Below are 24570 nucleotides of genomic sequence, written 5' to 3' on the forward strand. Positions count from 1 at the left end.
TACGTAAACATACTATGGTAAAGCTTTTTGACAAAATACTTATCGTAAAATGCAATTGCAATCAACTTTAATTTTAACATTTAAGAATATTGTTGTTATCACGGGATTTTAATAAAGTTCAAAGAAATTAATAATAATTATGATTGCAACTACGTTCCACAATAACCTCTAGAATTGACAATTTATATAAGAATTTCATTAAATGCTCTGTAGTGTAAACTAAATTGTAAAAATATAATATTACAGTAAAAACTATACTTTACACTCTTGTAAATTTCAACACATAGTACAATTCATAGTTATTTACAACATGAATACTGATTAGGTACCGTTTATCATATTTTTGAACTGGAAAGGCCCACATTTGATGGGTGGCCGAGAATTGGTAACTTAACACTATGCACCTTTGGCGTCGAACTAACAATAAATAAAACAATTTTTCTTAACTTAAAAGTAAATAATTTGGTTCCATTCGATTATTATTTTTGGAATCATATCAGGACAATAAGAAACAATAGAGATATAGGTAACAGTCACAGCTTTACCTATTTACTTGAATATTTTAACTATTTGCATGAATGAGGACACTTCTTCCCCAAACTACTTTAAAATATTACGAGACATTTTACAGCGATTAATATCGTTATCTGGTGACAGAAGGCTTGGCTCACTTTTTGCGCAAAGGATCAGCCCGGCTGTCCAGCGCGGAAATGTAGCCAGTGTGGCTCCATTCCACGCGAACATGATTTGTACAGTTATTCGATAAGGCTAACTTTAAGGTTTCATGTAACATTTTCAATTAAAAAAACCGAAATTGCCACATAACTTGCTGATGGTAATTTTTTATTCAGATAAAAGCCCATTCTTCCTTGCCTTGACTTCTTTCTGCAGGTGGAAGCGGGCTAGTTTGGAAGGTTTGGCAGTTTTATCAAACCCATAGTCCTTGATTACCCGTTATTTATAATATAAAATGTCGTTAAACCACGAAGTAAGCTTAAATCCATAGTCCCTGGTTGTGGTATAGCAGCATCGGAGTGTAGTCGCGTCAGACGACAGCGGGGAGCGGGGCGAGGCGGCGCGCGGGGGGCGCGGGTCACAGGTGCGCCACGAGCAGCAGCATCGACAGCAGCAGCAGAGACGCGCCGCCCACGCTCACTCGCGACGACTTCGATAGGATGCTCTTCCCTGGAAGACAATACGAGACAATTACTTAGGCGAGGATTAGTGGGAGATGCACATCCATTTTTTTCCTTTGACAGAACCACAAATTCACGGTTTTCAGATTTATTCCTTTACTTGTGCTAGACCTACCTACCTGCCAAATTTCATAATTCTAGGTCAACGGGAAGTACCCTATAGGTTTCTTGACAGACACGACGGACGGACAGACAGACAGACAGACAGACAACAAAGTGATCCTATAAGGGTTCCGTTTTTTCTTTTGAGGTACGGAACCCTAACAACATAACATTTTAGATAGTCCTGTTCCATCGACGGTCACAATAGGAATCTTCCCCCGGGCGGGTGCCCAGCTGGTCCAATATATCTTGCAACTTGTATCCAGGGTGTAATTAGAACGCTAGCAAAAACTTAGCGCTATTATCATACTACCTAATCACAACCCAATACCAATAATCACTTGCCTTATTGTCGGAGTTTTAGTGATTTAGTGTTTTTTAAACACGAAATGTAGCGTGTAAATCTGGGGGTCAATGGCCTACCTACGACAAAGCATTGAACTCGTGGCCCCTATCTACACAACGTTCATTGACCTCCAGCGTTCTAATTACCGCCTGTACATTGACTTTTGGGATTAACACTTCGTTAGTGTGATTCAGGCATCATTTTCCTATGCATCAAGTGTGCGGCAGCCAAGGGGAGGGCTCAGCAGGAGCTACTGCTCATAGCAGCAGTGGCAGTGGCAATGTTACTCACATCGCTCAGCCAGCTTCTTGTAGCAGCAGCAGTCTCGGAGCCGCACGTAGCGCACGCAGTCGTGAGCCAGCGGGCGGCAGCGGTGCGGGCCCACGTAGCAAGTGTGCGGCAACCACGGGAAGGGCTCGGGCAGGAACTGCCGCTCACAGCAGCAGTGATCCGCCAGGACTCTGGTCTCGCAGTACTCCATCTCTCGTTGGGAACAAACGCCGCAGCCTACTCTTGTTGCTGGAACTGAAAAGTAGAGAATGACCAGGTGTTAGTACTAAGTGTTGGCAAAATTAACTTAGACATTCTTTACACATTCATAATAACCTTGGTTACTAGTTCCGATACTTAAAACTGTGGCAGTCTCCGCAGTCACAAATAGAGGGCGCTTCTAACTCATTACCAAGACATCGATCAACAGCTGACCTCAATACCGAACCTAAGCCAGTCGCCACTCACCAATCTGTCACTAGATGGCAGAACCAGTATGTCACAGTTGAAGCTCAAGTAGAACACGCAAATCTGAATCGCATTAACGGAGCGTTTACGAATCTACACTACACATATGCCTATAAAGTTTGTCTTCGATTTAGGTGTTGTCGAATAAATTAAGGGCACCAATGTTGGTGATATTATTGTTCATCAGGTTGTTATTATCTATTGGCAGGTATATTATGCAGTGTCACATCAGAGTCTCAATAATAGGGTTCCGTTGGCACCATTCAGGTACGGAACCCTAAAAAGTAAGTAAAAGAGCGAAACTAAACTTAGTTACGTATACTGTTTCTCATTAGATATTCTGGTCAGCCGGACGCGCGGACTTCTTCGCAACGCATTCTAATGACATAAGGATGGCATATCGATTGTGTAACGACACTAGTGGCTCGAGAACAATGCCTGCGACTGATCACTTACACGCATAATTATTTGCGTGATTTGGCACAGGTGTCATCGCAGTGAATTTTTCCATTTCATTCCATCAGCCCGTAAGCGTCCACTGCTGGACATTGGCCTTTCCAAGAGCGCGCCACCAAACACTGTCCTCCGCCTTCCTCATCCACCCGCTCCCTGCCACCTTCTTCAGGTCATCGGTCCAGCGGGCTGGAGGTCGTCCCACTCAAGACAATGTTGAAGATGATATTCGGTCGATTGCGGTAAAATGACCATTACAATGTCACGATCGCAATCGCCTCTGATTGGTTGACGCTCGCTCACTATTGGCTACAATGTATTGTTGCAACAAGAGTAGCATTAATTAAGCCAATCACAACGATTGCGATTGTAATAATAATTGATGCAGGTTTTACGGTATCGAGCTACTGAATGCCTCGGGTACGCCTGAGCGTGAAAATTATGCCTAAACAAGAGAAAATAAGAATACTTAGTTGAATGTTTTTTCTTTCGCGGTTCTGCTTGGCTGAACGAGAATATAGATTAAGGAGAAAAAATCGAATAGGTAGTTAGGTACTTATTGCTTAAAAATATATACCTATTATGCTTTAAGGACATGAATTTCCCGGCTTCACTTGAGTAGAATTTTTGAAAATCGGAGAGAGGTGCAATGTCCAAAATTCCTGAAACACGTATTCTCCATATTTTTTGCCCGAAAGCCCAAATACCAATTTTGATAACTTGAAAAATGACGGACTTTCTTAGTGAGCGCCAATTGCCGAAATTATAAAAAGATCCTATTTTCGAAATTTCAAGTTTTTATCATAGATCAGTCAGTCAGTCAGGACAAGTTTTTTTGTATGCATAGATCACAGGCATAGATAGATAGATTTAGATATACTTGCTGTTATTAATAGCGCCTTTTGCTTTTGTTCTGTTAAAAGCAAAAAAATAATAATAGGTACGCTACGTGACAACTGCAAATCGAAGGCTGCCTGATTTCTTGCTAAAAGCGTCCACTCGTGCATGAAATGTATAAAAAAGTCCATGAACATTTTTTTAATGAAAACCTTACTTAACTGTAGTTTCTCCAATGTTTATTTATGGTAGACACAGAAGTAGAAGATAATAAAAATAATTATTAAAAAACACGACTGACCTGCGAAAAATCCGACTCAAAAGATTTTCAGATTTGTAAATGGCACCATTCAGCCACCATATTATAAAACTAGCTGATGCCTGCGACTTCGTTCCCGTGGATATAGGTTTTTAAAAATCCCGTGGAAACTCATTGATTTTCCGGGATCAAAAGTAGCCTGTGTGTTAATCCAGGGCGTAATCTGTTTCAATTCCTTTCAGCCAAATCCATCTTATTAGTTTTTTAGAAAGAGTATCAAACATCTATCCATACAATATATTTAAAAACTTTCGCGTTTATCATATTAGTAGGATCATCCCATAGAAATCAAATTATAATATATCTAATTTGTGATAAAATTAATTCACTCCAAATCAAATGATTTATTCGAATTGGGTGCCTACCATCGTAAACTTTTGACTGTCGAATTGTGAATTTATAAGACACTAGCGACCCGCCCCGCTTCGCACGGGTGGCTTATTACAATGTTTGCAGGGATCTTTTTTTACCGAGTAACCAAGTGAAGAATATCAGGTATCAATAACAAACCACTAACAAATCAGTTTACGAGATAAGTAGTATAATCATGTTGACATTGTGGAAGGCCGGTGTAACAATAGTTTGACGGTCACACAGTGCTGTGTCACGGCAACCTTGCTCACCCCGTTCGGAAACCTTATAATTTGCAACCACTGCGCGGTTCGAGACTCGAAAATTGCCACAGACAAGGTCTCCGTTTGCAATCAGCAGTGGGGACAAAAAATGTCCTCGATGTTATTAAATTAGCGGAAGATAATTTCAATTATTATCACCATGTACTCTTGACTTAGGTTGTTCTTAGGGTTCCGTAACCGAGCCAACGGGATCCTATTACTAAAGCCCCCGCCGTTCGTCCGTCTGTCTGTCAGCGGATTATATCTCGTGGACCATAGGTTGAAATTTTCTCAGAGAGAGTATAATTGCCGGCGCTATTACAACAAATAATTAAGATTTCAAAATGACCGTCCTGAAAATTTAAAAAATTAAGTAAAGTGTTAATTTCTTATACGATGGTATAGTGCAGAACCTTTCGCGTGCGATTCCAACATGCACGTACCGATTTTTTTTTATATTCATCCCAAATTGAATCGTAGTTCATACCTATTTAGTAAGTAGATGCAACTTTATTGTTAAAATTTTGCTCATCTCATCTTATCCATCTCTTGATTTGTAAATTAATGTTAATAGCGTTTATTAATAAGCTCAAGGTATTCCCTTCTAGACATGCAACGATTGTTCTGTAGAAATATTACTTTCAAGTATAAATAGATAAGTATAAAAAAAAGATTCCGACGAATTGAGAACCTCCTCCTTTTTTGAAGTCGGTTAACACTAGAAAAGGGGGTTTTCTGAAACTGAGGGTGAAGTTAACGGGCTACGATTATTGTATCTCGTTAAAGAGCAACCGTCGAGTTTCTTGCTGGCTCTTCTCGATAGGAACGGCATTTCGAGCCGGTGGTAAATAATTCTGACGATTCAGAACCACTTCTAAAAGTTTTTCTGAATAAAAATTTATTATACTTACTCTATCCGTTGATTTTGTTGACAACAATGCGGAATTATCATGCGTAAGGATTTTTTTAAACAGTGCTTGGCTGCAATTAGATCTGCCAGCAAGTGATGATTCAGCATAGATGGAGCGCACTTGCCTAAAATCTGGGCACCCACCGCACTTATATTCCTGAAAATTTTTCTACTATTGTGATTAATGGAACGTGGTCAGGACTTTCAGCAATGAGAAATAATATGGCGTAGAAAGAAAAAGCCCTGCAAAAACAGCTAAAATATAGACGCTAGAAACGAAAAAGTTGGCAACTTTACCAATAGATAACGTGATTTTTACAGCCATTCTTAGAAAAGCTAAGCTATATAAGCTCGTTATAAAGGTGTAAAGACATACCTACTCTACAAAAACTCCAATTTAATTACCCAAGAGATACAGAATTTTCCCCTGGTACGGTTTCGTAGCTGCGAGCTCCCGATTTTATTATGGCGTTCGCCTCTGCACCAGGGTGGCAAAAACCATAAAAGACTCACATGAGTCATGATTTCAAGTCGTCGTAGTAGCTATAGTAACGATGACGTCATCAGTGGCGGCGTTTGGCACCCTTCTCACACTTGTGATTATATTTCCGACTCGCTTGAGGATCGATAAAATCACCCTTCCCCTGTATTCAACGGAAGATTCACGAATAAGATACCAACTGACAACTTTTACTCGCTTTCGTTGTATTGCAATGAAATGGATACAACAAAATTCGCATCAATTGTAATTCACACACACACACACACACACCCATATACACGCGCGCACACATACACACACACATTTGAAGCTAGTCTCAATAATATTAGATAAAGAAAACTTTGTATTCCTGAGGACCTACGGACTACCCTCTGCAATACAGGTCTTTCCTAGTGCAGAGAAAACTTGTTTTTATTGTATTTAAGTTCAATAAATTATTATTAAATTTAAAAAAAATGACAATATTCTCCGATTTTACAAAAACCATCTTTGAAGACCCAAACTTTCTGAAACGAATTTTCTTTTTAATCGGCTGCAATAAGACCCGCTGGCAAGTGATGATGCAGCCTAAGATGGCGCGCGTTGTCCTCGTAATATTTGCCTGATCTATAAAATAATCAGTCGAAAATGATACTACACCTATGTAACAGATGGTATAGCATAACATTATATGCGCCATGAAGTCCAAGCCAGCTACATTACACGTTGAATAATTTCCTTTAGCCTTTATTAGCCTTGGTTGCAACTGTGAGGCTATTAATTACTCGTGTTACCACAGGACACTCGCCATTGTGGGCTGATTGCAGGGTGTGGACTAAAGGACTAATCTTCACAATGATGGTGATTTTCCAAAGATTATCTGGTATGATCATCATATAGAGCATTATGTGCTTTGTACAGAACTACCATTTTTCTCCAGAAATGATTTGCTATTTTATGCAGCTGAATCCATTATTTATTTTGCCAAGCTTGATGGTATCACATGTATAATCCATACGAATAATACGATAGTGTGTCTGTCTGATTTCCTGTCTGACTGCTTGTTTACAGCCCATTCGTTTGACTGGTTGTGATGACATATTACCTACATCTTACCATGGACGTATTATGCATCTTACTGATAACTAATCTACATCTTACTAATACATACGAGTATATACATCTTACTAAAAACTAATAAGTATGATTTTTTTTCTTGATCGTAAAGTGCTGGCAGATTACAATCCAGCCTAACTAATATGATAATGCAAAAGTGTGTCTGTCGGTATGTTTTCTGTCTGGCTTTTCTGTTTAACCTATTTTGGCGTTCAGTACAGGGATAACTTCAATTATGGGAAAGGACATTATGATGCTTTATAACCCGTAAGGTAGATCTCCAAGGTGCTCCGGAAGATGTTACAAAAGATGTCATTTTATTTCATTTTGACATATGATGAATGGTGAATTATCTCAGGTATATTAAAAATATCTTAACTTAAACTAGCAGTCTGAAATAACATTCTTCATACAAATGTTTATAAATTATAGAATCTTCCACAATAGTCGCCGTAAGCTGATACTTCAGTTGACGCTTATTGTCCACTTCAGTCTAATTAGCCTCGACGGCGGCGCTCAGAGAAAATGATAAGAGTCATTTAATTTAATTCCCGCGCGAAATGAATGCCCACATCCACGTCCGCCATGATGAGGCCTTAATCACCACCTTCGCGTAATTGCATAAGTGTATTGTCAACTCGGTACATGAGCTCACTCCAAGGCATATGCCACTGTTATTTAGTCGATGTCACGATAGTAAACTTCTAGAGCTTGTCTATTTTGAAATGACGCGCCCCACTACATAATTTTGTTGACTTAGATGTGTAAATTGCGGTGGTGGGGCGCGTCATCTCAAAATAGACAAGCTCTACCACAGTTTAAGTAAATAAATTTTTAATAGAGAATAATAGAAGAATTAGTACCTACCTATCGCTTACAAGGAACTACATAGTTAATGCCTGTGACTTGTCCGCGTGGGATTAGGTTGTTAAAATCACGTAGGAACACTTTAATATTCCGGGAATTAAAGTAGCTTATGTAGCTCTCCAGGTCTTTAACTACGCCCATGCAAAAAATCATGTCAATCCGTTGCTCCTTTGTGGCGTAAGTGATTAACAAACCAACAAACAAACATACTTTCGCATTTATAATACCTACCCATGAGTATGGAAACACTGTATTATGTCTTATTACAGTAAGTACAAGACAATCAGTGTAAGTAAATACTATATTCGCAAAAACGTAGACGCCTGTCAAGTGCCGTAGAGACGTAGACAATACAATAATAACTAACACAAGGGCTGTGGGAAATCATTACATTATGTCTGCGCTCGCGCAACACGTCATGGCAGAAAAAGTACATTAATGATGAAAGTGAATAAGTTAGTATACATCGAAAGTTTATATCACCCCCCCCAACTTATGAATTGCACCTCGGTGTACGTTTCATAGGCCTGAGTTACTGTTACAACCTTTTTGCTCCATCGCCAGATTCTGGTCACTATCTGCAAGCCAACTGCTTGACGAGACCAAATCAATGAGTCCAAACACGAAACATCTACTCCAAGTTATGGAGGAGTAAAGTAAGGAAGCAGGTGCCCTGGTAGTAGTATTAGGTTAACGTTCATAAGTGGAACAAGTGACAGTTTGTAAATATCAATTGTATGACAGATATCCCTATAGCGATTGAGAAAAGAGCTGGTAATCCTCAAACAGCTGAACAGATTTTCATCGATTTCCCCACGAAAAAAAGGGTATGTAAGACTGCCTATCAACGGACAGCTTAAAATACTTAAAACTTGAAATTTTGTTTGGATTCCTATTATAAACAAGGATTTTAAAAAAATCGTCAGAGCAAAGCCCAGAAATAGTTAGCTAATGATGTATGAAACATGAAAGCAAAAGTGCTGGAGTTCATTCAGTACAACAAGAAATATGGTGTGACAGCAATCAGCTACAATCAATTAACTCTATAGACTATAATTAAACAAATAACAATGACGGAGTTGACTCATTCGTAAACTATTGTACTCACTAATTGGATGAATGTACACAACTTCTGGAAGCTTACATCTTCTCTTTACAAGTTTCTCTATTTATTTTTAAGATGAAAAGATTTCGATTTGGTTTAAAATAAGCTGAGTCTGTGTAAACCATAAGAAAGCGTTTTTAAATACTCTCAGAAAATACTGCTTCAATACACGACTGCTTAAATTCAATAGATAATAAGCAAAATCTCAGCATTCCGTGAAAAAAAAAAAATTTGTACAGGAATGCGGAATTTGTTGTACTGTTTGAAATAGAAAGATTTTTATTCAAATAAAATTTTACACGTATTTTTGAATCATCAAATGTATCTATCACCAATTCGGAATGCAATTCCTACCGAGAAGAACCAGCAAGTAACTCGGTGGCTGAGGTTACACTAATTTTACTGTTTAGTCTATTGTTGTCGCAGCATTAATTTAAATCTGACCTTGGAGACAATTGTGTTAATTCGTATCTTTAATCCCGCCGTCCTCATTCCTACTGCGCACCAATTACATCCTCCACTTTACATTGAGGTAGGTATATTTTGTCACGAATAATTTGAGTACCTTCTTGAAAAGAATAACGAGGGTGAATAGGCATCTTTTATGCCACCCTGCGTAAATCTAGACCTCATCGAGGCTTTCCATCAGGCTTAATTGTCGTCAAGGATAAAAGGTGCTTCGAGCTAAAGGTGCTAAATTTTCAACAATTCTCTAACAGTAGAAGGTGTTACTTTGCGGGAGTTCAATCCGCAAAAAAAGATCAATCTGTATGGTACAACGTACAGTATACAATATGCACCGCTCGCTCTCCTACTAAGAATTAGAGAAGCAACCTCTACAATCCATAATTGAAAGTCTTGCAACTTTGTAATAATAATTATGGACTGTGGATTCTACATCTTATGAGTGTCACAAAGAAACATTGAGTGTGTTCTTAATACTTTGTGTGTTGGCGGCTTTCTTGATTTGCGGTACTTTCTCTACCATTGCAAAAGGCCAAGCCAGGGGCCAGTTCTTAGAGTTCCTAAAATGATAGGTACGGAAGGCGTATTTCATTTTTGTCTGATTTGCAGGCTTTGTAGATACTCCATCCGCCAACGATTATCCATTTGCTGTCAAGTAACTTTTGTCTGAGCCAACGTATTGGGACTAAGTAATGGGAGTTTAGGCGTACATGTTGTACTATACTGATTGGTCTGTTTTGGTGGATTGTTAGGTTCCTTGTTATTCGCTTACTTTCGTCCAGTTCTAGCAGGGCAGCTGCCTTCCTCGCGTCAGCGGTGGAGACGTCATGCTCCACGAAGTACTCCTCGTACTGCACCACCACGTCCGGCTCGCTCCAGCGCTCAGAGTCATTGGCGCGACTCACATTGGACGGCCCGATGCCTACTGACTTCGTGCCGGAGATGGGACGTACCTGAAAATATATTAGAATTCTGAAGTACATCACTCAAACATCTTCCACTCCATCATCTGTGTGGCATCATTATCCTCGTGAACTCAACGCTGGCCCACTACAGAGCATGGGTCTCCTCTCAAAATGAGAAGTTTAGGCATTTACTCCATGGATAGAAACAAAAACAGCATATCTTTTTTTTTATTGCAAGTTAGGCTTACGTACGCTTGACGACAATCATGTCTTAAGGCCCCCAAGACGTCAGGGGTTCCATCCCGGTCACACATCTTTAATTTTTCAGAGCTATGTTTTTTTGCTTTAGTTGTAAAGGAAAACATTGTGAAGAAACCTGCATGCCTGAGAGCATTATTTTCTCGAAGGTTTGTGAAGTCTGCCAATTCGCACTTGGCCAGAGAGTGGTGGAATATAGCTAAACCCTTATCCTTGAGGGGAGAGTTGTGCTCAATGTGCGATGGTTGATGACGATGAGGGGTACTTTCTCCACATACCATAACTTCAGGCACTCTGAAGATGACGTCAGCGCTCGCCGGTGGCAGCAGCGCGAGCGCGAGTGCTCGCACGAGCCACGCGAGCAGCGCGCGCCGCATCCCATCGCACTCCGCCACCCACACCGCGCCGGGCACGCTGCGAACAACAACATACGTTACACTCTCTTCATCATCAGAAGGCCATGTTTTTGGATAGCTAAGCCAGTGGTACTTTACGAATGTACACAATACACAAGGGACAACAAGCTTAACTCGTTATAATCCGAAAAACAGACATCTGTCGTACCATACACAACGTGCAGCATGCGATATTCAGCACTCAGTCTTCCGCTCCAGCAGATGCTGCACGTTCTTATCATCGTCATTATCCAGATTTTCTGTTTTGGTGGATTACAGCGAATTATGCTTGTTGTTCTTTAAAAATATTTATGGAAGTCATCTTTGTCCTTACATAAGGTAGCATTGGATCAAGTCGAATTTACCGTTGCTGGGCTGTTGCAAGAGAGCAGCTGTAATAAAAAATCGAGATAGTCTGCGCGAGTCACCTTTAAAAAACGGCTCCTTTTAAATCGTTAGGACAAAGAAGAATATACTTATTCTACTGGTTGATGACAGACTGATGGTATAGGAATGCCAGTGAAGGTAGGAAAAAATACCAGAATTTTCTCAAATGTGTTGGTTTTCGCAAGATTTTTTCTATAGGTACCAGAGGCCGTATCATAAGTATTTAAGGACATCGCATAGATGCTTGTACCCAAGATATTATCTGGCAACTAGCCCTATTTGTACTTACTTGTAGAGTTGCAAAACCACTCAAGATATCTTTCACAGTACGACCACAAAGTCTAATTACATAATCCTCAATGACATACGTTCGAATAAACATAATCTTACTTTACAATCATTCGCACATATCTGATTTCCAAGCACACCTTGAAATTGATTCCTGAAACCTATACCTTCCACCGTTCTCGATCAATTGATTCCTTACGACTGCATATGAAGAGTTCAGTTTGTTCAGTTGAAAGTGATTGAAGCCCAGCAAACTAAATTAAAAATTAAAATAACCCTGATGACTTTAGAGACAAAGATCAACGGAATTTAATGATGAGGAGAATGTTCAACAGGCTCATATTTTATCTGTCTACATATTATTTGGATTTGATTTCATTAAATAAATAAGTATACGAGCTAAAGAAAAGGCAGTCATTTTGAAATCACAGAGAGATATAATACTTAGTGGAAATCATAATTCAGTTCAGTGTCAATGATTTCACCTCGGGCTGGTCGGTTGGTGAATGGACGCAGTGGTGAATACAAAACAACCTTTAATCGTATACGGAACCATCGCGGATTCCTAAGTAGGCTTTGCGGATTCCACACGATGATTTAGCGCTTGGATTGTGAGCCTAAGTATATTAACAATGGGACAATAATTGAAAATGAAACGTGCTATCAAATGTATATAATGTAATGACGAATCAAACAGCTCGTTTACTGTACAAGCTTACTACTCATGACACTCATGAAAGCTGATTTCGTAGGCAGCTGGATTGGAGCAATTAAGGGTGGTCTGCTCCTACCGGTCAATCTAGGAGACGATCTAGTATCTGATCTAGAATGACCCTACACACGACATTTTTAGGGGGCAATCAAGGAATTCCCCTCTTTTTCACTCTAATGCGGTACCTACTTGTAGCCTTAAATCTCCAGTTGTCCCTCTAAACGCCTGCACGTATAATATAACGGTACTGACCCTATGTCACGCGGCCCTTTGGGTCCGTTGGATCCCATCACCCACTGACACATCGCCCTACCGTGTACTGAGGGTCCGTGACATGCATTGTAATTACCTACAGTCGTTCGTGATGACATTTGAATTTTAGGCTACCTTTAATTTTAAAAATAACCCTTCAAGTGCGAGTCAGACTCGCGTACCGAGGGTACCGTATTCGGTTATTTTTTCCGACATTTTGCACGAAAAACCAAAAACTGTTATACTTTACTTACATAAAAATAAATAAAAATCTTGGATAGAATCAGGCGTTACTTTGCGGAAGTTCATGTTTAGCAAGAAACAGTTAAAAATTATTTTGCTATAATCCGCCAACAGGATAAATCTGTATCTGTATCTGTATGTATCTGTTGGCGGATTATAGCAAAATAATTTTTAACTGTTTCTTGCTAAATAAAAATCTGTTTTAGAATTTACAAGTAAAGCCTTTTTATACGATACTTCACTTGCTATAGTTATCTTACTTTGAAAATTGAAACACATTTTAATTTTTTTTGTCATGTAACCACAAGTTCACGGTTTTCGGACTTTTCCTTTACTTGTGCTATAAGACCTACTTACCTTCGAAATTTTATAATTCTAGGTCAACGGGAAGTACCCTATAGGTTTTCTTGATAGACACGACAGACAGAAAAACAACAAAATGATCCTATAAGGGTTCTGTTTTTCCTTTTGAGGTACGGAACCCCTCAAAACCGAAGACCCATAAATTTAAAACAACTGGGAAATCAGATTTTGCTGATTGCAAAAACTAATTAGGTTTATTTACCTTACCAAAGTACCTTTTTATATCGAATCTAAAGATAAATGATTGCGTTAGTTACGAACCTACTTAATAAATGAAAAGGTGAGCAAAAAAGTGTGAATGGTTAAATGTGCTAACAATAAAATCATGACTAGGTATGAATAAGAGATGCAATATTGGTCTGAGAAATAGGTATTTTTAGAGAACTTTTATTACAAAATTCTACGTAGGTACTAGGTAGTTAGTTATAAATCATAGAAAAGCTTTTTAGTTTCAAAGAAATAATGTTCTTTTTGACGAGGTGTTAACTGCTGTATCAATGGAGTGGTCATTTATTACTACCTACCAATATAAATGCGAGTGTGTTTGTTGGTCCTTCAATCACGCTGCAACGAGACAACGGATCGAAGTGATTTTTTGCATAATTATGATCTGAGTAAAGTTATAGATAAAGATCCGGAGAGTAAAATAATCTACTTTTCATCCCGAAAAACCAAAGAGTTCCTAAGGGATTTTTAAAAACCTAAAATGCAAATTATGCACGAGATGCATTGTTAAATTTCCTCCATGAAAACTCCATTTTGCATATTACGGAAATTAATGACTTTACGTCATAATTCATGACGTAAAGATACGTGATAATTCAATATTGCATGTTGGAAAAGTGTCATGGAAATAAAACCTACCATAACAAGTGTAAATTAAAAATTTTCAACACCAGTGAATGTTACAGTAACTAGAAAAGAGCTGATAACTTTCAAACGGCTGAACCGATTTTCTTGGATTAAATAACTTGGACTAGTTAACTTGGACTTGGATCCAAAGTATCTGAGTTTTCCAAAACATCATTTTCAAATAAATAATAATGTATATCTAGGCAACGTCTATCTTGACAGCTTGACATTTGTCAATTGACATAATATTAAGAACCTAACGGTTATCTAACCTTCTTTTCTACAAGAAAACTAGAAAAGAGCTGATAACTCTCAAACGGCTGAACCAATTTTTTTGGATTATAGCTAAGAACACTCTCGATCAAGCCACCTTTCAAACAAAAAAAACTAAATTAAAATCGGTTCATTCGTTTAGGCGCTACGATGCCACAGACAGATACACAGATACACAGATACACAGATACACACGTCAAACTTATAACACCCCTCTTTTTGGGTCGGGGGTTAAAAATACGTTACTAACAAAATATAATAACAGTTTTTGCACTGCAGATACTCTGGAAATGCTATTCTACTAATGCAAACCTCTCCAAAAATAATAAATAATCTTTAAACGGGGTTCGATCCTACGGATGCACCTTTGACTTGTACAGATACACACAGGGGTCAAACACATAACCTTCCTTTAGGTATCGCCACAGTTGGGTAAAAACGTTTGTAGAGCGCTATCTCTTCTAATCTCATACGTTTTGTAGCTTCTGTCTTATCACCGAGAACGAATTTTATACGCCATGTAATATGAACGTGTCTGCTTTGATCGCATCTATTCACTTTGAAACTTGAGTCCAGCTTCCGTAAGCCGCATTCATATTTCAGACAAATATTATCATCAAGTACATAGAGTTAAGAGTAGTTATGTACGTTACAGTAGGACTACAATAGATGGTCCGACAACATATAACTCAAAATTTAAAAAACCCCCGACCCAAAAACCTCTATAAGAAAACTAGAAAAGAGCTGATAACTTTCAAACGGCAGAACCGATTTTCTTCGATTATAGCTAAGAACACTCTCGATCAAGCCACCTTTCACACAAAGAAAAACTAAATTTAAATCGGTTCATTCGTTTAGGAGCTACGATGCCACGGACAGATACACAGATACACACGTCAAACTTATAACACCTTTTTGGGTCGGGGGTTTAAAATAGTACCTACCTACTGAACTATATTTCACATCACTTTTAATCGTACACTCATGAGTGAATGGCTTCATGTTCAATGGAATGGAATCGTGATAAAAGAATTGAGGGCACATTTATTGAATAGCGCGAAAAATTATAATGCCCTTTGAAAACTTTTAAGACGTGAACTACTTATATCCGAAGGTGCTTTCAATCTTTTTATAGGACCTTTAAGTAGGGTAATGGGTTGAACACTCTGGTTAGGTCTTGGCACCCACCAGCACCCACGCACAAATTATGGCTTTATTGACTGACGAGGTAAACTGAAGTAAGAACTACAAAAATTGTTTTGAATGTCAAGTCGAATAAGATCAATCATTACATTTTTTATCAGATAATAGGTACCTTATCGTCGAACTTAACTAGCTAGTTAGTTGATGAAATGAATGTATCTAATATACTTACTGCAAATCATCACGTCAATCCAGAGTAATTAATCCCACCCCTTCTGTTTTCAAAATGTGCTAGGAATTATTATCAGTGTGGTGTCAGCGGTTACTTTGGCAAATCCATCCAATACTTTTAAGTACTACCTTTCATCATGACCTAGTCCTCATATTTTATAGGAGAGCAGAGGTAGGTATATCCTAGTTATACCTAATATAATTCTAGCTTTTCATGTGTTAAGTTCTCGCAAGCTTTAACAATTAAGTTGAATAGGTAAGTACTAGGTATTTGAATATAAATAAACACTCAATTCAAGCTACCGCTATCACATCAGCAAGACTGTAGACTGAAGACAGCTGCACCGTCAACCGTCACAGAGTAAACATCTTTTGATAGTCCACATTAGGTCTATATTCCTTTGAAGCCTATTTTAAGTTATTCAGTGGAATACCTAAAGCTAACCGTCTCAGCAAACAAACTTGGCTGAGATAAGGACTGTAGGTAAGTTGTTTAAAGTGTGGTTGCTTACCTTTTGATAAGGGAGCCTCTTTATGTGAAGAAACTGAATGTTTCATTTTGTAAAGGTAGGTAGTCTACTCAGAATAAATCGAGGGAGTTTGACCTCGTAACTAGTAATAGTTGCAACTTATCTGCCTAGAAATTTAAAACGATTGCATTTTACCATTTTACATTTTCAAAACCTAAAACTAGGTTAAGAAACAGAGTATTGAGCCCTTATTTATACTGCATCTTAGGTGACAATTGGCATGTAATTGAAGACCCAAACAAAAACATTCCATGTGAAAAATAAGGGTCAGTTCCTATCAAAATGTTTCGACCATTAAAAGTACTGATATCAAAAATGGCCAGTTCTTTGCTAGGCTCGGTAAATGGAACCATACAGTTTTATAAGCTGTATTTTTCGACCACCTTCAAGCTGTCATCGCATTCATAGGGATCCTGTAAAAATGTGTTTAAATAATTTATATCTTAATATTAACACCGCAAATTGACATTTGGACTGCCAATGGTTTTCTTGTCAACATTTTTGTACTCCTTTGAATTTTGCCAAGAAATATATTTCTCTAACTTAGACCCCCACTAAAAAAGGATTTTCAAAAATCCTACCCGAGCGAAGTCGGGGCGATTCAGCTAGTTTATTCAATAATTATGCGAGCGGAACGCGATGTAATTGGATGCGTATTGATCAGTGCACTCATTATTACAATACTAGTAATATTCTCGGTTGAGCGAGCATAAGGTGTGTCAGCTGTTCAGTAAACACTCATTATTCAAACAACTTTCTCAACGTGGTTTGCTTCCTTTTTTCCTGTCTTAGTACCTACTTACCTATATGGTATTCGTGTTCAATTAGTGACATTATGCAATTTAAAATATGTAACATAGAATATAGTCATGATATATGTAACTATAGGTTACGAATTAATTTTATTACATCAATTTACATAAGTATACAAATTAAAAACATAACTTCCCTAATTGTGGAATAAAGAAACTCACATATTATTATATAGATATGTGCACGAACCCTTAAATCATTAAAAAATCCAAGGGTTTTATTAATATTGGTAATAGATAACTTGCTTAGATGATCCCGAAAAACGCTACTTTGTCTCGAACCTCATTTCAACAACTAAATGTTATAAAAATCAATTTGAAAATGACTAAACAACAATTAAAACGTAATCATGTGTTCAAGTAATTGTAATTATCGTATTCAGTACCTAATCGTTCGTTGACCTTCAGACAGGTCGTCGACCCCGAGTGAGCACCCCACGACGGTAGGTACCACGTAGGGGCATCGGGGCAGGTGGGGCCTACCGCCAAACTAGGTCAACTGACATTAGCATCACAGCCAACTTTGTAGAGGTTTATATTATGTTTTTGGAGTAGCCAGTAGGTATACCTGGCATACAAAACGGTGTAATTGCAGTTAATAACAAACATTCAACAGGAGATAAGGAGCAAAAAACCTGAATGAAAGTTGTTGAAACATTAGTAATGTTCTGATTGAAATTACGAACTTTGGACTCAGTTTTAGGCCATCTTGTTTGAAAATGAGTTCAAGTTTGTATTCAGTAATCGAAATTACTTTTGCAGAAAACATTCTTACTTAATCACACTAATGTTATAAAGGAGAAAGTTTGGATGTGTGTGTGTGTGTGTGTGTGTGTGTGTGTGTGTGTGTGTGTGTGTGTGTGTGTGTGTGTGTGTGTGTGTGTGTGTGTGTGTGTGTGTGTGTGTGTGTGTGTGTGTGTGTGTATGTTTGTTACTCCTTCACGCAAAAACTACTGGACGGATTGGGCCGAAATTTAGAATGGAGATAAATACCCTGGATTAGCACATAGGCTACTTTTTATCCCGGAAAGTCAAGTTCCCACGGGAATTTTAAAAAACCTACAGCCACGCGAACGAAGTCGCGGGCATCAGCTAGTTATTTATAGGTATAAAACAATAGACGGCAGTTTTCTCATGCAGTGGTCTTTGATCTTGACTTGACCGATTAGTGACAACAGCGACAAAAGCCGCTCCCAACGCCCACTCTCCCCAATTGATTAGGTTTTAGTAGGTACCTATCTACCTTTTACTAATCCAGACTAATATTATAAATGCGTAACTGTGTCTGTCTGTTACGTTTTCGGCGACCCATCCGTTAAACCGATCTTGGAGTTTTGTACAGAGATTATCTTGCATCTCAGAAATTGACCTGGGGCTACTTTTTATCACGAAAAATCAAACGTAGACCAGGCCGTAGACGAACATCCTGGCTTAAAGAACCTTCACCAGTGGTCACAGTTCTTAAGATCACTGTTTAGGGCAGCGGTAAACCAAATCCAGTTAGCCTTAATGATTGCCAACCTCCGATAGGAGAGGGCACTAGAAGAAGAAGGAGACTTTAATAGTTAATCTATATCATATGAACACTTTACAACGTTACAACGCAAAGATCAGGAGTCAGGACGTATATTATAGCGGGCTATAAAAGAAATTAAGTAAATGACGGAAGCAGGCTCCGTGGCTCGCAGAAATCTTGTTGCCACCAACTGATGAGGATATCCTTTTTTACGCGAACGAGAAAATGGACTCTACTTAAAATTTACCTGACAATTGGCACATTTAGTAGTTAATGTAATGATCACTTTTGTAATAAATTCATAATATCTACGTTTCATGTCATAAGTGGTATCGCCATATGTACCAAATTTTGGTAGAGCAACGATGTAGCTATAAAGGGCCGCGTCCACTAAGCTCGCTGAGCCGAGTCGAATCGAATCGCGGAAAGTCGCCTCCTATGTACTAAGAAACTGCGTCCATCAGCTTCCCTTGTAGTCGTCGCCAGGCTTAAGAATGTTCTGGTAAAGAGCAACCACCCAGAACTTGCAGGCGTATCCTGTACGTCTGCAAATTTTCTCTTAATTAAACTTACATACTTACATGAACCCTGAACACATTTACACTCCTTTTTTAACCCCCGACCCAAAAAGAGGGGTGTTATAAGTTTGACGTGTATATCTGTTTATCTGGGTATCTGTCGTGACATCGTAGCTCCTAAACTAATGAACCGATTTTAATTTAGTTTTTTTGTTTGAAAGGTGGCTTGATCGAGAGTGTTCTTAGCTATAATCCAAGAAAATCGGTTCAGTGGTATGAAAGCTCTTTTCTAGTTACTGTAACCTTCACTTGTCGGGACTGTTATAAATTAATTTACACTTGTTTTAAGCAGTGTAAAAACTTACTTCAACAAAGCATAAAATTTTAAAAAGGTCCGTACTTATTTGATTTTTTTTAATTTTATTCTTTGTTGAGGTATTTTTGTTAACCGACTTCCAAAAAAGGAGGAGGTTCTCAATTAGTCGGGATCTTTTTTTTTTTTTTTTTATTTTTTATGTGTGTTCCCCGATTACTCAAAGACCCCTGGACCGATTTGGAAAATTTTTTTTTTGTTTGAAAGGGTATACTGCGCAGGTGGTCCCATATAAATTTGGTGAAGATCTGATGAATATCTTCGGAGATGGAGAACAGAACTCCTCAATGGATAAGAGCAAATTGCTCGCGATCAGTGTAATAGCTTAGTAAACAGTAGGGTTTTAACTGGGCATAGCATATTATAGTACAGTGGGGCCACTAAAAATTGTGAAATAAAAAATTTTCAAAAGAAAAATAAAACCGACTTCAAAAACCAAAAACACTAAATGTAGAAAATAATTTTTGTTTAGCTACACATGTAATGTACCTAGGTATGAAGTCGGGCGAGCTTCACTCTTGGATTTCTAATTTTGTTTTAATATGCTCGCTCGACTTCATACCTAGGTACATAACATGTGTAGCTAAACAAAAATTATTTTCTACTTTTTAGTGTTTTTGGTTTTTGAAGTCGGTTTTATTTTTGTTGTATTGAATAGTTTTGTCGTAGTAGGTAAAAGCGGGTAGTCACCTGTGAGAAATGCGGCGCTTGCACTTTGCAGGCGGTTGCCAGCGCATTGTGTGCTAATGAGGCACGCTTCTTGCGGCACAAGCGCTCAGCTATTACTATGTCACCGTAAACCATTATACGCAGGGACGGATCTTGAATTTGTGGGGCCCTGGGCTAATACTGCTTAGGGGCCCTACCTAATTACTCAACTAATTGCATACTAATTGCCATTTTGACAAGAAACTGTTTTCTGTTTGAAACACGGGTTGATTGATCGTAGTGTTGCCAACCTTATGATCGGATTTTTTTAAATTCTAGATAATTCTTATTATTGACAATATCATTTATTGGTTTCAGTTCGGTTGGGGGCCCTCTGTATTCGCGGGGCCCTGGGTTGCAGCCCAAAAAGCCTTTAAGTAGATCCGCCCCTGATTATAATTTATACGTATCTATTACTCTTGTTGAAAAGACACCCAAAGATAGTATATAATAGAAAGAAAGATCATGAATACAAATAAATAAAAATTTGTTTCAGAATATTCAGGTAAAGCCTAATTAAGCCCAGGTAATTTTTTTTAATGATGTCACCACAAATTCACGGTTTTGGGATTTATTCCTTTACTTGTGCTATAAGACCTACCTACCTGCCGAGACGAGAAGTACCCTATAAGTTTTCTAGACAGACACGATGGACGGACGGACGGACAGACGGACAGACAGACAACAAAGTGATCCTATAAGGGTTCCGTTTTTCCTTTGAGGTACGGAACCCTAAAACTACTTAAATACATAAGTAAATTCAAATTACTATTTTCCTTGCAAAACCGTACCTAATTACTAATTTAAAAAAAATTGTCTTGCTTGTTAGACATGCGGGTTGAAATCCAGTGAAGTGCAAAACTAATTGCACAAGACAGCTGCTAAACTGGGCAATTGTCACGCAAAGACGTTACTCATCGACTTGCGGCTATTCCTCTCAAAAGATACAGTCGGTGTCAAGTAAAAAGGTCCCTGACCTTGAACTTGGGCAGTGGGAGAATTATTATCAGCGCAGATATTTGGCAGGAAGTGAGTGGCGAGCACGACGCAGACTTTCCTGACACTGTCATCCAGACTAACGAGGCCTTTTCAGTTTCTTATTTATTCGTTTCGTTTGATATTTATAGCGATTCACGTAGATTATTATCATTATCAGTTTTTATGTGGATTACGAAGATTGGTGAGGTGTTCAAAAACCAAAATTACCAATTTCGCTTTTTGTAAAAACCACCGTCTATATAGTTATACCTAGTATCATTTTGGTAAATCAGCAAAGCAAATCGCGGAAAAGATTTATGTGAACACCGTGAACACTTGCAAACTGGTTTCAGTGGTTTACGACGTGGTAGTTTAACTGATATTTATATTATTGAGAATAGAGATTAAAAGATAAGTGAATAAAAATATTCATGACGTTGTCTTAAACAAAAATACCTTGATAACAAACATGTACAATAGTTAAGAATCCATTCCACTTAAAATTTATAGATGCAAAAGTGTGTCTGCAACACTTTAATTTTCTCACGGATTTCGAATTTTTCCCTTTTCTTGACCTAAAGACCTGCCAAAATCAACAGGCAGGGCCGTATAGGTTTTGAATGCTTTGATGGGTCTTGACAAACATACAGACAGACAACGAAGTGATATTAGAAAGGTGGCTTTTCTCATTGGAGATACGGAACCCTTAAAAGGAAATGAAGGAATGCTGAGCTGAATGTTGTGGCCCTTTGTTTAGTTATTGAAAGTTCACTTTATAGTGAATGGTCATTCCTTGGGTTGTCACCTATAATACGATGGGCTCCCAGAGCCTTCCGTTTAGTTTACCTACTCAGTAAAAATGAATATAACCTCAGTTAACTATACCTAATAAATGTCAGCCTCAGTTCTATTATAATGTTAATTAATTATTCGTAAATAGGTACCTACCTAATTAAAATATAAATATACTTTAAATAACAACTTAATATGTTAAAAATTGTACATTGCTGTGAAGGTCAAAGCGCATTGTGATCTAGGTACATGAACATTTTGAATTTGCATGCAAATGTCCTGCCAGCTGTCGGACGCACAATGCTGCTGGGTATAGCTTGGTTACAGCATTAGTCCGTTCAACTGGATCACAGAATTGATGGAAATCACTCACGATAGTTTAAACGTTGATCATTGTTATCTTTTAATCCTTTGCGTAATCCTTTTTTGCCTGACGCAGTTTCTGGTTTTATTTTATCAACGAGCCCGCGCCTTCATCCGCGTGGATTTAGGTTTTTAACAATTACCTAGATAAGTAGGTACACACCTAAGTAAAACTCATTTTTAACCGACTTCGAAAAAGGAGGAGGTTCTCGATTCGTCGGAATCTTTTTTATGCAATATTGTATGCAATAAAGCTCTACCACATATTATAACGTTAACCCCGGTCTATGGTTAACCCTAAGAAGTGTAGGTAGGTACATCTATACATGAGAATTAATAATGATTACTCAATTTAAAAACAGCAAGGTTCTTTTATGTTTTATCTTCATAAAATTATTTTTAATCTCTAATTAGGTATTAACAAAGTAGGTATATTGCTTGCATTTAACTCCGGTTGCGGGTAAGGATCTAGGTATATTAAATAATGTAGGTATCTACATTTATTTAATTATTCGTGCAAAATTAATTATTGCGAGCATTGCTAAAAAGATCGATTTATAATTTTTCAAAGTTTCAGATGCGAAATTCTAGGTCTTTGGTTACCTAAGTTTTCTTCTCTCTCGCACATTCCAACATTTTAGATGATTGTGAAATAATCAGTATACTTTTGACAAAATGGGCACAGCCAATTCCTAAGTCCTCAACAGTAAAATTACGTTTATTTTAGACATCTTTCGCTGACAGACAAACAGACAGACGGACCGACAGCGGAAGCTTACTCTTGTTAGCACTCTTAGGGAACGGAACCCTAAAATGCTTAGATAGACTGACTGTCCTTTACAACAAGTAGAGCATTTCAGATGTTATTGAAAGTGCAACAATTATTTTGCAATGACTTACTTTCGATTTGTGATTTATTTATTCAGAATGGCTCTAACTTAGGTAGTAGCACGCGATCGCTTAGATGAGGATAACAAGAACTATTGTGATAGATACCTAGTTACCTAGGTTCTATAGAAAATAGGCCCTTGTTTTAAAATTACCTTGGTAAATTATTTTAGTCGCCTTTGGAAGTTATGTGGAAGGATTTTGTAGTCTCTTCTCAGACCAGGGCGCGTTCGAAACCATCGTGAAAATTTTTACTCTCTTTTTATTTTATGGTTCATGAGATGCAGCCCGCTGACAGACAGACGGACAGCGGAGGCTTAGTAATAGGGTCTCTTTGGCAGCTTCAGTTACCGAACCTTATAAAGACCATGCAATTTTTGACATATTACCCATACTTACTATATAATATTATAAATGCGAAAGTGTGTCTGTCTGCTAGTTTTTCACTAAACCGATTTTGATGAAATATGATACAGAGTTAGCGTACATCCCGGGGCAGGACATAGGCTACTTATCCCGGAAAATCGAAGAGTTCCCGTGGGATTTTTTGTGAAACCGTAATCCACGCGGACATCAACTACTATTATATAACATTGTGGTTAAGTACTGATTAATGATATTGAAAGATTACGGATAGATTGATAATTTAATTTCGGCCGTCAAGGGATAAACTACAAAAAAAAGTGCTTACATCTCTTTTCGCGAAAATGTCCGGCTAACGCCACTGATATACCACCACAAAGACACTAAGTTCACCACTATGCGAAAACCACTAGCATTTTATTGGGACAATCTCGTAGAGCCGCTACGAATCTGTGTAAACTGAACGTAAACAAACGACTGACTAGGCACAATCCACGCGTGCGTTGTATTGAAGCGGTGCCATTTGACTGACGCGTTGCGCAGTGGTTACATGAAGTGGTGAGTGGTCGATTCGATTATGGTGAAAATGGCGCCAAAGAAAATTACCTCGACTCTTAAGTGTTTCAGCGCTATACTTATGTGATTAATCAGTGATCGTTATATCTAGGTATTTCAATGGTCTTCTTGGTAGGTGCAACAATTTCATTGTTAAGTTAGGCCCAGTAATATAGGCTATGAGCGGATACCCTCGATTTCGTCCGCGCAGATTTAGATTTTCAAAAATCCCATGGGAACTCTTTAATTCCACTATCTATGTAAAAAATCAGATCAATCCGTTGCGGCGTGATTGAAGGACAAACCAATAAACACTTTTGCGT

General features: G+C 38.2%; 1 protein-coding gene across 2 annotated transcripts; it reads right to left on the reverse strand.

The window, feature by feature from the left end:
* Window positions 1–940: 940 nt before the first annotated feature.
* Window positions 941–24237, reverse strand: LOC123875346. Of its 2 annotated transcripts, none has more exons than XM_045921125.1 (5): window positions 24021–24237; window positions 10997–11126; window positions 10322–10502; window positions 1936–2169; window positions 941–1185 (listed from the first exon to the last, which is right to left on the reverse strand). In XM_045921125.1, exons 2-5 carry the CDS (start codon window positions 11087–11089, stop codon window positions 1094–1096), a joined length of 600 nt encoding a protein of 199 aa, XP_045777081.1. In that variant the 5' UTR covers window positions 11090–11126; window positions 24021–24237; the 3' UTR covers window positions 941–1093. The 2 variants fall into 2 exon arrangements, with proteins under 2 accessions (XP_045777081.1, XP_045777080.1); XM_045921124.1 differs by having other exon boundaries at window positions 10991–11126.
* Window positions 24238–24570: the final 333 nt, after the last annotated feature.

This window comes from Maniola jurtina, chromosome 19 (assembly GCF_905333055.1).
Source record: "Maniola jurtina chromosome 19, ilManJurt1.1, whole genome shotgun sequence".
Lineage (NCBI taxonomy): Eukaryota > Metazoa > Arthropoda > Insecta > Lepidoptera > Nymphalidae > Maniola > Maniola jurtina.

Coding starts and splice junctions, on each gene's coding strand:
- LOC123875346 (XM_045921124.1), bottom strand. CDS start 11,089: ATGCGGCGCGCGCTGCTCGCGTGGCTCGTGCGAGCACTCGCGCTCGCG. Junction 10,503..10,990: donor TCAGAGTGCCTGAAGTTATG/GTATGTGGAGAA, acceptor ATATATTTTCAG/GTACGTCCCATCTCCGGCAC. Junction 2,170..10,321: donor CCTGCTAGAACTGGACGAAA/GTAAGCGAATAA, acceptor TCTACTTTTCAG/TTCCAGCAACAAGAGTAGGC.